General features: G+C 43.3%; 1 protein-coding gene across 2 annotated transcripts; it reads right to left on the reverse strand.

Moving 5' to 3' along the window:
- Window positions 1–587: 587 nt before the first annotated feature.
- RHOU (ras homolog family member U) lies at window positions 588–10,385 on the reverse strand. Of its 2 annotated transcripts, none has more exons than XM_043511355.1 (3): window positions 9,817–10,385; window positions 7,528–7,586; window positions 588–3,610 (listed from the first exon to the last, which is right to left on the reverse strand). In XM_043511355.1, exons 1-3 carry the CDS (start codon window positions 10,052–10,054, stop codon window positions 3,155–3,157), a joined length of 753 nt encoding a protein of 250 aa, XP_043367290.1. In that variant the 5' UTR covers window positions 10,055–10,385; the 3' UTR covers window positions 588–3,154. The 2 variants fall into 2 exon arrangements, with proteins under 2 accessions (XP_043367290.1, XP_038253133.1); XM_038397205.2 differs by having other exon boundaries at window positions 9,146–10,169.
- Between the last annotated feature and the right edge of the window lie 2,229 nt (window positions 10,386–12,614).

A 12,614-nucleotide genomic window follows, 5' to 3' on the forward strand; every position in this document is an offset into this window, starting at 1 on the left:
CACAGGATCCTAAAAGTATCAGTTAATATTGGTAAAGAGCTCTGAAGATGAAAAGCACGACGAAGGTTAAGTATCGTTAAGAAAAGAAGACTGGTTACCAACTACCAAAATAGCTTACAGCTGATCAGCTGTATACAAGTGAAATGAGAAAGTGAATACGGTCTATGCTCGTTCTTCTCTATGTGTGGGATCATTATTCATGGTGGGAGAAGCCTGCACTGTAGCAAAGGGATAAAATGTAAAAGTAGACATATTGGGATTCAGGGTTCTAGTTAGGCTCCTTATAGAGATAATCTGAGACCTGTGGCTCACAGCAAACATCCAAAACTTCCAGAGTTTGGAACGGGGTGCAGGAAGAAGGGGGAGGTAAGGATCCACTGTTCTTGCTCAGCACCATCTCTAAATTCTATTCATTTTTTAAAAAATCTTGCTTATTATTTGTTAAGCACCCATAATGTACTTGACATTAGTCTATGAAGTATGTCCCTCAGGACATTAAAGTAGCCTTGTACTGGCGGAATGTTATGTAAGACATAATGCTATGAAGCCGAGAGGCTTTCAGCATAAAACTGTTGGTAAAACAGGCAGACAATTTCACTGATCAGAATTTATTTTCAAATACCTCATTTATATCATTCTCACATGAAACATTTTTTGCCGTATAGCCTACACTTAGAAAACAGAAGAGAATTCCATAAGGCACATGAGATTATATACTACATGGAGATATCTCCCCCTCTTGCATTTGTAAAATACTGGTGATTTTAAAAGTAACATTTCTAAATCTAGACCCTGTGTAGCCCCATGTATAGCAGTATCCATGAAATTATTAGACTTTATTACACATATACCTAGTAAAGGGCTATAACAAGTCTTATATACATCACATTTTCAGAAACAGTCACAGCTGGCTACATTTAAAGGTTATGCTACTCCAGAAGCTATGAAACAGGCTACTTATAAAAATATAACTGTCTGCTTCTGGTATGGTACAATACAAAGCATCAAAATCTTATGGAACAAATTCAGTTATTTTTGCAATGGGTGCTGTTCACTTTCACCTCCTCTTCCAAAATCCACATTTTAAATCAATTGTGTTCATTTTACAGAGAAGCAAAATACACAAGAAAAATCTAGCTTCATCATCTTCAAACTGTCAGTATGACTCCATATATTTGAAATCATGTCAGAGCATTACACTGAGGACTCAGCTGTTAATTTCACAACCAATAAACATTATGGACCACATGCAACCAAGTTAAAATACATCCTCCCAATTTTGAGTTATAGAAACTGATTTTCCAGGCTGTTCCAATGCAGAAGCCAACATATTTTTATTGAATAGATCTCATGGACTTCAGTAAAAGGTTTCTATTGCATTTTTTAACTTCAACTATGGAATGTTATGCATTTATTTTGCTTTAACAGAGGGAAATTTTCGCTTATGGCACTTATGCCAATATATCTCAGAATGCATTTACATAATGTCATTTTCTTTAAAGTAGGCCAGGAGGTAAATTGTGGCCAACTTTATCAATTCAAATGGTTTCCATAATTTTCTTATAATCAGATATCCATTTTGTTATGATGAGAAAGAAATTGCGAACAGTTAAAATTCCAGTTTAATTGAAGACTCTGAACAAAAGTTCGCTTTAAGGCAGCTGCCAACGGAAAAATAAAGCCAGAACATAACTGAGCTTGGAGTATATAGAACAAAGCAAGCTGGGGCCATAAAAAAATTCAGACAATACAAACTAAGGCTTTTCACTCACTGTGCAGACACCGGCCTTGGAGTTAACCACATCTTGCAAATAGTCAAATTAACCCTCTGTTACTCTCAAACAAAGCAGACTGGAATTCAGCAGATTTTGTTAGACCAGGAATTGTGTCATATTTGATGCTGCAATAGGCAAACCACTAAATGACAATTTAAACACACTTCACTTTAATTTGTTGAAGGTATCTGGGAAAGAATCAGTTAAATTACGTTGCTTGTTTCAACACAATTTTGCGACTATAATCTAAGACAAGTTTAACCAACCAACCAACAACTGCTTCCTTTGGAAACAAATACGAACTTTGTTCAAAACAGCATCAGAAACAGGACACAGCAGTATCACTTTTCTGGTGTTTGGTTATGGCACATAATCTGCCTTTTTTATAGGCCTTTCATTTAACTGGCAGCATGAAAATCTCTCAGCGAGGAACATTCTGAAGTTCATATTTGTAGACTTAAAACAGACACATTTTGTGTGGTGTTATATGGACATTTGTTGCATCTCTTAAAAAAACAGCATTTACATTCTTTCAGTTGATCTAAATGAACTGTCATGGTGTCTGTATAAATACAAAGGCACCCACGACTATTCAAAATGTAACAAAGTAGGACTTTGTAATGTTCATAGGGCGTGCACATTACTGCATGTAAAAGAGAGAGAAAGAGGGTAAAAAGGATTTCCAAGTCAGGAGGCTACAAATAAGATGTAATTACATCAATTACTTAATATGTTAGGCAGTCTAACAATGTGTTGGAGGTATATGCATGACCTTTCAAGCAGCAGCATTTGGGGGAAGACTCCACCTCTTGTTTCACATTGTTAAAGTCCCCCCCCCGCCCGAAGTGGCTGAGGGAAGGAGATAGGGGGAAAGAGGGAATAAGTTTTTAAAGCTAAAAATGTCATTTTGGAGGCACAGTGTTAGTTTTTAAAAATTGTCCATCTATATAGAGCTCTATATTTCCATAGTCCTGTTTTTCTTCTAAATAGCCATATCCACAAAGGCCTCAGTTTCGTTCGTCCCTCTTTTATATACATTGTATAGCACAGCGGTCTAAGCTTGTCAAATACAAGATACAGAAAGTCAAACCCTTTGTACAATTTCTAACTTCACAAATGCGTTCCTTGACGCGAGACTAGTCCGGAAACTCTGACATCAGACAGATGAATGCTGAAACTCCTTAACCTGATTTAACAGGAACTGCCTACCTATGTGTTCTTCCATCTCCCTCAAAAGAGAAGGGGAAATTGAGATTTCTAATAGCAACATAAACACACTTATGGATCTATGCTACACACCTGGAGAATACAGAGTGAGATTTAAGCTAATATAGCTTCTATTTGATTTCACTAGAGCAACATTTAGGTCCTTGCAAATACTATACAAAACAACAGTACTTTTTCCACCAAGATTTGGAGAGATTTTTCATTTTGTCTGGAGTCCTGCACTTGGATTTCTTTGGTTGGTGCTGGGTATCTGAGTACTGAATGCCAGCGACAATGGCCGTGTCAAAGACCTCTTTGAGATTTTTCTGAGTCAAAGCTGAGCACTCAATGTAAGACGCTGCTTTTATTTCCTCAGCACAGAGCATTGCAGCCTCTTCTGCAACAGGCTTTTCTTTGCATTTGTCCAGCTCAATGAGAACTTTGACATCCTCTCGGAGGTCCGACTGTGTCCCAACCAGAATAATAGGAGCTTTGGGGCAGTGGCATCGGATTTCAGGAACCCACTTTTCACTCACGTTCTGGAAGGAGGAAGGGCTCACAACACTGAAGCACAGCAAAAAGATGTCTGTGTTGGTGTAGCACAGCGGTCTAAGCTTGTCAAATTCATCCTGCGCAAAGCAAAGCAACATTATTGCTGAATAAAAATAGCATTAAAAATTAAAGGTACCACCCTTACCCAGTTCCTAAATACTTCCCATTATAGAGATTTGAACTACTGAACGTATAAAGAAAAGGATCATGTTTAACTGTTTTTCTCACACAGGCACAAATGTAACTTGCATACAACAGAACCTGGTGTTTTCATAGTAGAAGCCATAAATATGCCAAATTTCAGCTTCATCCTGCAACATGGAAGTCAACTGAAATTTTGCCATCGACTCCAATGGGCACAGGGCTAAACAATATCTTCTTAAGGTATTTAAGATTCATAAGCTCACGAAAGCTTATGCTCAGATAAATTTGTTAGTCTCTAAGGTGCCACAAGTACTCCTTTTCTTTTTGCGGATACAGACTAACACGGCTGCTACTCTGAAATCTAACCCTGCTGATTTCTTTTGAATGCTTTAAGCCTTACTTGAGTGTTTGTATTTATGGCCTTCTGCCCTATCTCAACAGAAGAGCCAGACTGTAGAGGTGGAGTGCAGGCTAAAGTTGACCTTAAATAGGGGGTTAGAGGGAGGGTGTAAATTCACCTTTAACAGAGATTAAATCATAGATCAGCTCAGATTTAAAATGCACACACACCCGCAATGCTGACTACACTATCCATATGTTGAGATACAGACAAGAGCACAGGGACAACGCAGCTGCAAGTGTTCCCATGCAAGAATAATTTTAAATAAATGAAGGTTCAATAGCATCCTACAGGAAATTAAAATAAAAGATGAGCTCCCTACTATTTTGTGTTCATATTTCTTATTACCATCACACTTAATGAATTACAATATAAAGGCTTAACTTGCCAATGGCATAATATAAAGCCCCTCTTTACTTCTCATTTCCCTCTACACCACATCAACCACCTCCAAACCGGCAGGGTTAGATTTTTTTTCCTTTCCGTCTTTTTTCCTTTAAAATAAAGATCTAGAATGCAAGGCTCTGATTTTTATCTTGAGGAATCAACTAACATAATGTAGATCAGTGGTTTTCAACCTGTGGTCCATGGATCTAGGCCTAAGATTCCAAAGGGGTCTGTCTGCACCTCCATTCAATACTTTTTAGGGGTCCACAAATGAAAAAAGGTGGAAAACCATGGATGTAGATGACACCTAAAAGTTAATAGAAGACCTGGCCATCCTGGCCATTCTCACTTATCGCAGCAGCTCAAAGAACTGTAAGTGAAGAATGCAAAATGAGGCAAGGGTTAACTATGCATAGCCTGATTTTATGCTGACAGCAGGATAAAAGCACAGTGACACTAACAGCCTAAACAGGTAGGATTTGGTTCAGCCATGATGACATTTTAATTAAAATTCACCATGCTCTCACGGAGTCTTAAATTAAGAAGAGCAAAGAGCAAATAAAATCAACAATGCCTCTCTAGGAAAAATATTTTACTGCTGAATTGCAAGTTACATGTTAATTTGTCAGGATTTAAGATTTTACTTGAAAGCTTCTGAAGAGTCTAGGATATGCAGTTGTTTAAAGCCTCAGAATTCCCATTCCACTTGCATAAATTTATTTCAGTTGTAATGCAAAGGTTGACAACAGGTTATAAAACAAGAGTCAAGAAATCAGGCTTCATTAGTTCTCTTGATTCTCAGATTAAGCCTCTCAGGCAGCAAAACAGCAATGCAGGATTGTCACCATTTGGCTTAAAAGAAACCCTGTCTTTACAAAGTGTTCTGTTCTGTGCAGCAACGAGGCCATTTAAAAAAAGACATCTCCCCATGTTCTTGCAAGGCATTATGAAATTTTGCAGGATTCAACGGTTTCAAAAGCCAAAATCACATGTTACTGGAGATTTCTGTAAAAAGGATACATGGTCATTTACACAAGTACAGTCTGCAGACATTCTTTGTCTCCCTGCTAGATCCAGGGACTGCAGAGAAGCACCTTTGGGCTCAGGACACTAAATCCTCAATGTTTCTGTATGGTTTTACCTATTTAAATGCTAATCCCATTTTGAAGCTGTCTCACACACACAACCAAGATTTTGTTTGATTAAGCATCCTATACTGCTGGAAATGGCCCACCTTTATTATCACTACAAAAGGTTCCTCCCTCCTTCCCTTTCCCCCTCCCCCTGCTGGTAATAGCTCACCTTAAGTGATCACTCTCCTTACAGTATGTATGGTAACACCATTGTTTCATGTTCTCTATGTATATAAATCTCCCCACTGTATTTTCCACTGAATGCATCCAATGAAGTGAGCTGTAGCTCACGAAAGCTTATGCTCAAATAAATTTGTTAGTCTCTAAGGTGCCACAAGTCCTCCTTTTCTTTATACTCAATGATTTTCTTCATTTTACTGGTTTTCACTGAACCCATTCCTTTTAAAGGCAAACACCAGAAAGCGGTTTCACTGGTTATTTCACTAAGGAGTTTTTACGCTCCTGAACCAATAGCAGTAACCAAAGCAAAAAGTGACTGGACTTTTCAAATCTTCCAGAAACCAATGCTTTTGCCATTCTGTGGGGCCCCATCACCAAGGATATGGTTACAATTACATCTGGTACACTCTACTTCTGAATTCACATCTCAGCTGAAGCTGACAGCATGTTGCCATGCCCCCTTGCCCTCCATCAGGGTATCTCATATTATTGTTCAAAGGGGGTTGCTCTGTACTCTTAACCTGGGTTAGAGCTGCAAAAAGTATAGGGAAAATGCAGTGCTGGCATTGCATAAGGTATAAGCTAGTCCTGAACCAAACCCATGGAGTTTACATCTTTGTTATAATGCCCAATTACAACACTGCTCGTTAGGATAATGGGGTTTGTCTACTGATGCTATCATACTCTCTTCACACAGTTTTTGCTAATGCTTGGCTCCCTCAGATGGTATTGCATTATTTGGCTGGATGCATATTCCAGATGCTTATGTAAGGAATTTCATATGGGTGTGGAAAACTGGGGGCTTCGGGTAGCTTTAGCCCCCCCTCAAAAAAAATTTAGGGAGTGCCTTAATAATGGAAGCACTGAGTTTAGAATGAAGCTAATTTATCTCATCTTAGTAAGATGACAGATGTGATCATGGTACAAAACTACTCATGAAATGGATATTCAACAGCGTTCTTTTTAATTTCCAGACACCTCAATAAAAATAGTTGTCCACACCCTTCACATGCCTTCCTATCTGTGCTCAAAACATAGAGAATCCCCCCTCTATTTCCCCAGCAGCAGCACTTTTAAACTTATAGATAATTTAAAAAATAAAATTAAGTCAGTGGCAACAAGTCTGAGAGAGAACTTCAAGTCCCAGGGACTTCAACCTGACAGTGAAGTTAGCAGGGAAGCAGTCTGAACCAACAACAAAAGGAGTACTTGTGGCACCTTAGAGACTAACAAATTTATTAGAGCATAAGCTTTCGTGAGCTACAGCTCACTTCATCGGATGCATTCCCACTCTATACGGCTAAATTCAGTGCCTTGCATAATCACAGGTTTCAGAGTAGCAGCCGTGTTAGTCTGTATTCGCAAAAAGAAAAGGAGTACTTGTGGCACTTTAGAGACTAACAAATTTATTAGAGCATAAGCTTTCGTGAGCATCCGATGAAGTGAGCTGTAGCTCACGAAAGCTTATGCTCTAATAAATTTGTTAGTCTCTAAGGTGCCACAAGTACTCCTTTTCTTTTTGCGAATACAGACTAACACGGCTGCTACTCTGAAACCTGTGAACCAACAACATGACACTCCTAAACCAACCTTACACAGTGGGTTAAGAATTACTTACTCTGATGGCAATTTAATAAGATGATCAAACAATGGGTATCCTTTTAAATCCATAAAGTCTTTAGGAGGACTATTTTGTGTGACACTTCTCCCTTCCCCCCATCACTTAAATGAAATAAGAAGCTTCACTGACCTGACCAGCCGTGTCACACAGCTGAAGTCTCACGGGCCTGCCATCAACAGACACAACAGCTTAGGAGAGAAAAAAAGTGTAATGAGTTCAACTTTACACATTTTTCATTAAAAAAAAAAAAAAAAGAGAAAGAAAAGAATCATGCCTTCCCTCAACATTTGTTTTCCCTTCAATTAATTTAATGACTTGAAGAACTGGAACCACGTCTGTCACTAACATTTAAGCACATACAAACCCTTCAGGGCTTTCCAATTCATTTCACTGCAGCTGATGAAGTAGCAAATCACTGAACTAAAACTCTTTGATGACACAAAAAGAGAGTGATCCGAACAATTAGGTTACTTCTCTTGTTACAGAGGATTTGTCTTCTTATCACGTTTGTGTTTTCAAAGGTCTGGGTCCAAAAAAAACCTTCCCAGTTTTAAATCACTGGGAAGACAATGAAAATATTTGTGTTTTCCCTTGGGAAGTTCCTCTTCCTGCACTACTGGAAATTTTGACTACAGAATTTGCCATTAAAAACAAGCTAGCTTGATAGGTGACCATGTGCACACACTGATTATGGTGGTATCTTTTATAAGAGAGACCAGCCTCATTATTTCTTTCTGGCTATTTAAATATAAAATGCTTTTAGCCAGATTGTAGGTTTCATTTATTATTTGGTCACTAGGCTTCACAGTACTGATTTTCAATAATACCGAGAAGTCATGCCATCCAATCAATCTTCCAGCATTTAGAATGATTACCTTACCTTTAAAGCTAGAATGCTAGCTGCTAATCCTACATAAAGCACACCCAGATAGGGACTGTTTGGATCCGCTCATAAAAACTAAAAAACCAAGGACTGAAGCTCGACACCCAGATTTGTGCCAGGAAACTGAAAGTCTCCTGCGCAGCTGACCTCACACCACTTAAGCGCAGAGAGACTAGAGAGCCATACATTTAATACCCTCATGTGGCCCTACAGCCTTATTAAAACTTTCAGAGAGTGACAAAGATTTCGGAAGGCAGGAGGCAGTTTCAAGAGCCCCATCCATCTCTGCAGCCACCTTCCAACACAGTTCTGAACAAACAGAGGGGAAGAGATGAAGGATTTACTCCCTCCGTCCCCAGAACCCACCTAAAGGAGGCAGGGTTGTGACACACGGATATTTCCAACATGACCTAAAGTTAAATCCTTAAAAAAAAAAACAAGCAAAGTCCTATCCGGGCGCCTGGCTGAACACAGCTGTAAAATATGGGCAGCGCAGAGCGAGGAAAGCTGCATGCTAACAATATGGGCCAACATGCATTCATCACTGGGAGGAAGGGGCGATGGGCGGTGATGTTTGCCCCCGAGCGTTGGGGGGGGGGCTTTCGCCTGCCCCAGGGGAGCTCCCACCCCACCTACCGGATTCCCCGGTGCCAAGCCCTTTCACTTCTCCCCGAAGAGGGAAATCCATGCAGCTCCCTCTAGCGGTGGGTGGGAGCGGGGCAGGGGGGTATCCCCCCTTCCCCGGGCAGTTCATCCCCGCGGGGGGATGGGAGATCCCCCAGCAGGTCGCCAGTGTCGGGGGGGCTGTCCCCGAGGGATTTCGTCCCTTCCACCTGCCCCCCACCCCCTGCGGCGGCCCCTTACCGGAGAAGTTGTCGAAGGCGGTGGGGATGTACTCCGTGGGGTACCCGTTCGTGGTGTAACTCACCACCAGGCTGGTCTTGCCCACAGCCCCGTCCCCCACCAGGACACACTTGATGCTGCGGCGCGGCTCGGCTGCCGCCCCGGTCCGGCATCTGCTGCCTAGGGCCGCTCCCAGCGCCGCCGCCCGGCTGCTGCGGACCCTGCGCGGGGGCACCGGGGGCACCTCGCAGCCGCCAGCCAGCGGCTTGCTGATGTAGCCCGCCTCCCCCTCCTGCTGCGGCGGCATCCGCCTGGCACCGGCGAAGGAGAGCCCTGCGGAGCGGGGATCAGAGCCACGGGGCTGGGGGTGCGAGGGGCTCAGCGCCCGGCCTGGGGCCAGGGGTGCCCTGCTCCTTCAGGGTCCGCCGCCCCTGCCGCGCAGCTCCTCCGGCGGGGAGCCGAGTTCCCCCTCGCCGGTCTCCTCTGGCTCCAGATCCTCCCGCCAGCAGCCGGTGCGGGGCGCCCGGGGCAGCTCCGGCTCCTCTGAGCCGCTTCCCGGCGAGAGGCTGGAGGGGCGGAACAGCAGCCAGCTCCAGCGGCGGGACGGGAGGGGCGCGATCCCGGCCTTGCCCGGGCACCGGAGGGGTCGGCGGCGGCGGCGGCGGCGGCGGCAGCAGCAGCGGGAGCCCTACGCGCGCTGCACTCGCCTCGCCGCACACTGAGGAGCCGCCAGCCCCGGCTCTCCGCCTCCACAGGACACGACGATGCACGGGCAGCCGGCGGCGGGGGGAGGAGTCCGGCGCTGGGGACTGCCCGGCAGGCGGCGCTGCGGCGCTCCCTGGCGGCGGCCACGGGAGAAGAAGCAGCCCGGCGGCGGCGAGAGCTTCTGCGGAGACTTGGGGCCGGGGCCGTGGCTGGGCCGCTTCTCATTGGCCAATTCGCTTCCCCTTCGAACGCGGAAACAGCCCGCGCCGCGACCACCGCTTCTCCGCCTGCTCTGCCCCCGGCTGTTCCGTCCGTGCCGCCTCCTTCCTCCCGCCTGACGGTGATCCCCCGCCTCCCGTCTCCACTGCTGTGCCCTCCGCCCCCTGCTCCTCGCCGCCAGCCCTGCCTCGCTCCTCGCTCTGCTCCCGCGTCCCTCTCTCCACTCCGGGTGACCTTGTCTCCCAGGCCAGGCCCCTTTCCATAGCCCGTCTCCTTCTGCCTGCGCGTCCCCGACTCCTGCTCCCCCCAGCCCGCACATGACTTCCCTCCTCTCCGTCTTCTTCAGCTTCCCTCCCACGGGCTATTTTTTCTCCTCATTCCACGCTGTCCGTCCCCCCGCCCCCGAGGCTCAGCTGCAATTTCTGTAAAACTGTCTAATCATGTCAGAGCTCTGCCTACTTCACAGAGGGAAACAAAGTTTCCGGAGCTAATTTATCAGTATTAATGAGACATAATATGAGAAGAGATTTGTTTGAGCACAGCTAAAGGCTACATCAAAGGAACGGGATTATTTGATTTTTCCATCCACGTTTCTCTGTCTCTCGGGCTATATTTGGGTATGTCAAAAACAACAGAGTTAATACAAGGTATTTTTTTTTTTACTATGGAAGTTCCCTTAATTCTATTTGTACTTTGTGCATATACAGTGATCAGGGGAGTAATGGCTACTTGATATGCTTCCACCTCTGAAAGGAACAAACTGGGACATTTGAGTTTTAACACCTTTAAAGCAGTGTCACCAGATCACGGGCTCCCCCTGTGGTTGCAACATGATCTTCAAAGTGTTAAATCCGTGTCTACACAAGGTGCTGAGTGATGTTTCAAGTCACTTCAGCTAACTCAAGTTTCAGAAAAGCATCATTTTTTTTCTAATCTAGACACTTTGATACTATTTCTGGCCAAGTTTTGGCAGTATGGAGGAAGAGAGCACAGAACCAGAGGTGTGTTCTGTTTTAGATAGGTCCTTATACCATTCTATCACAACTTCATCTGAGCACTTTCCAATAGTATATTAAGCAACATCTGTCATGTGTGGTTAGTTCTTTCTCTCACTCTTTTCCTGGGTGAAGAGTTGTGTGCACCATGTGGTGTCTTGTTAGAGTCGTTTTTTTATTTTTAAATGTACATACTGATATAAAAGCGGCAATGAGTCCTGTGGCACCTTATAGACTAACAGACGTATTGGAGCATAAAGCTTTCGTGGGTGTGTACCCACTTCGTCAGGTGCATCTGATGAAGTGGGTATTCACCCACGAAAGCTTATGCTCCAATACATCTGTTAGTCTATAAGGTGCCACAGGACTCTTTGCTGCTTTTACAGATCCAGACCCCTCTGATACTGATATAAATTTATGTTAGAGAATTAGGGCTCTCAGTTAATTATAGTTAACTCATGCAATTAACTCAAAAAATTAATTGTGGTTATAAAATTAATCGCGATTAATCTTATAACAATAGAATACCAATTGAAATTTATTAAATATTTTTGAATGTTTTTCTACATTTTCAATATTGATTTCAATTACAATGCAGAATACAAAGTGCACAGTGCTCACTTTATATTATTTTAATTACAAATATATGCACTGTAAATATTTTTCAATTCACCTCATACAAGTACTGAAGTGCAATCTCTTTATTGTGAGAGATTTAGTTGGTGTTGGTCCTGCTTTGAGCAGGGGATTGGACTAGATGACCTCCTCAGGTCTCTTCATAGAATCATAGAATCATAGAATATCAGGGTTGGAAGGGACCCCAGAAGGTCATCTAGTCCAACCCCCTGCTCAAAGCAGGACCAAGTCCCAGTTAAATCATCCCAGCCAGGGCTTTGTCAAGCCTGACCTTAAAAACCTCTAAGGAAGGAGATTCTACCACCTCCCTAGGTAACGCATTCCAGTGTTTCACCACCCTCTTAGTGAAAAAGTTTTTCCTAATATCCAATCTAAACCTCCCCCATTGCAACTTGAGACCATTACTCCTCGTTCTGTCATCTGCTACCATTGAGAACAGTCTAGAGCCATCCTCTTTGAAACCCCCTTTCAGGTAGTTGAAAGCAGCTATCAAATCCCCCCTCATTCTTCTCTTCTGCAGACTAAACAACCCAACCCTAATATTCTATGATTTTAAGTGTAATTTACAAATGCAGATTTTTTTGTTACGTAACTGCACTCAGAACAAAACAGTGTAAAACTTTAGAGCCTACAAGTCCACTCAGTCCTACTTCTTATTCTGCCAATCCCTAAGACAAACAAGTTTGTTTACATTGTCAGGAGATACTGCTGCCTGCTTCTTATTTACAATGTCACCTGAAAGTGAGAACAGGTGTTTGCACAACACTTTTGTAGCCAGAATTGCAAGGTATTTACATGCTAAACATTCGTAGGCCCCTTCATGCTTTTGACCACCATTCCCAAGGACATGCTTCCATGCTGATGATGCCTGTTAAAAAAATAATGCATCAATTAAATTTGTGACTATACTCCTTGGGGGAAGAATTGTATGTCTC

This window comes from Dermochelys coriacea, chromosome 3, assembly GCF_009764565.3.
Source record: "Dermochelys coriacea isolate rDerCor1 chromosome 3, rDerCor1.pri.v4, whole genome shotgun sequence".
In the NCBI taxonomy this organism is placed as follows: Eukaryota; Metazoa; Chordata; order Testudines; family Dermochelyidae; genus Dermochelys; species Dermochelys coriacea.

Excerpts from the sequence above, each read along its gene's own strand:
- RHOU (XM_038397205.2), bottom strand. The coding sequence starts at position 9,431 with ATGCCGCCGCAGCAGGAGGGGGAGGCGGGCTACATCAGCAAGCCGCTG. Across the intron at positions 7,587-9,145 it reads CGCCTTCGACAACTTCTCCG|CTGTTGTGTCTGTTGATGGC; the intron begins GTAAGGGGCCGC and ends TTCTCTCCTAAG. Across the intron at positions 3,611-7,527 it reads TGTGTGACACGGCTGGTCAG|GATGAATTTGACAAGCTTAG; the intron begins GTCAGTGAAGCT and ends TGCTTTGCGCAG.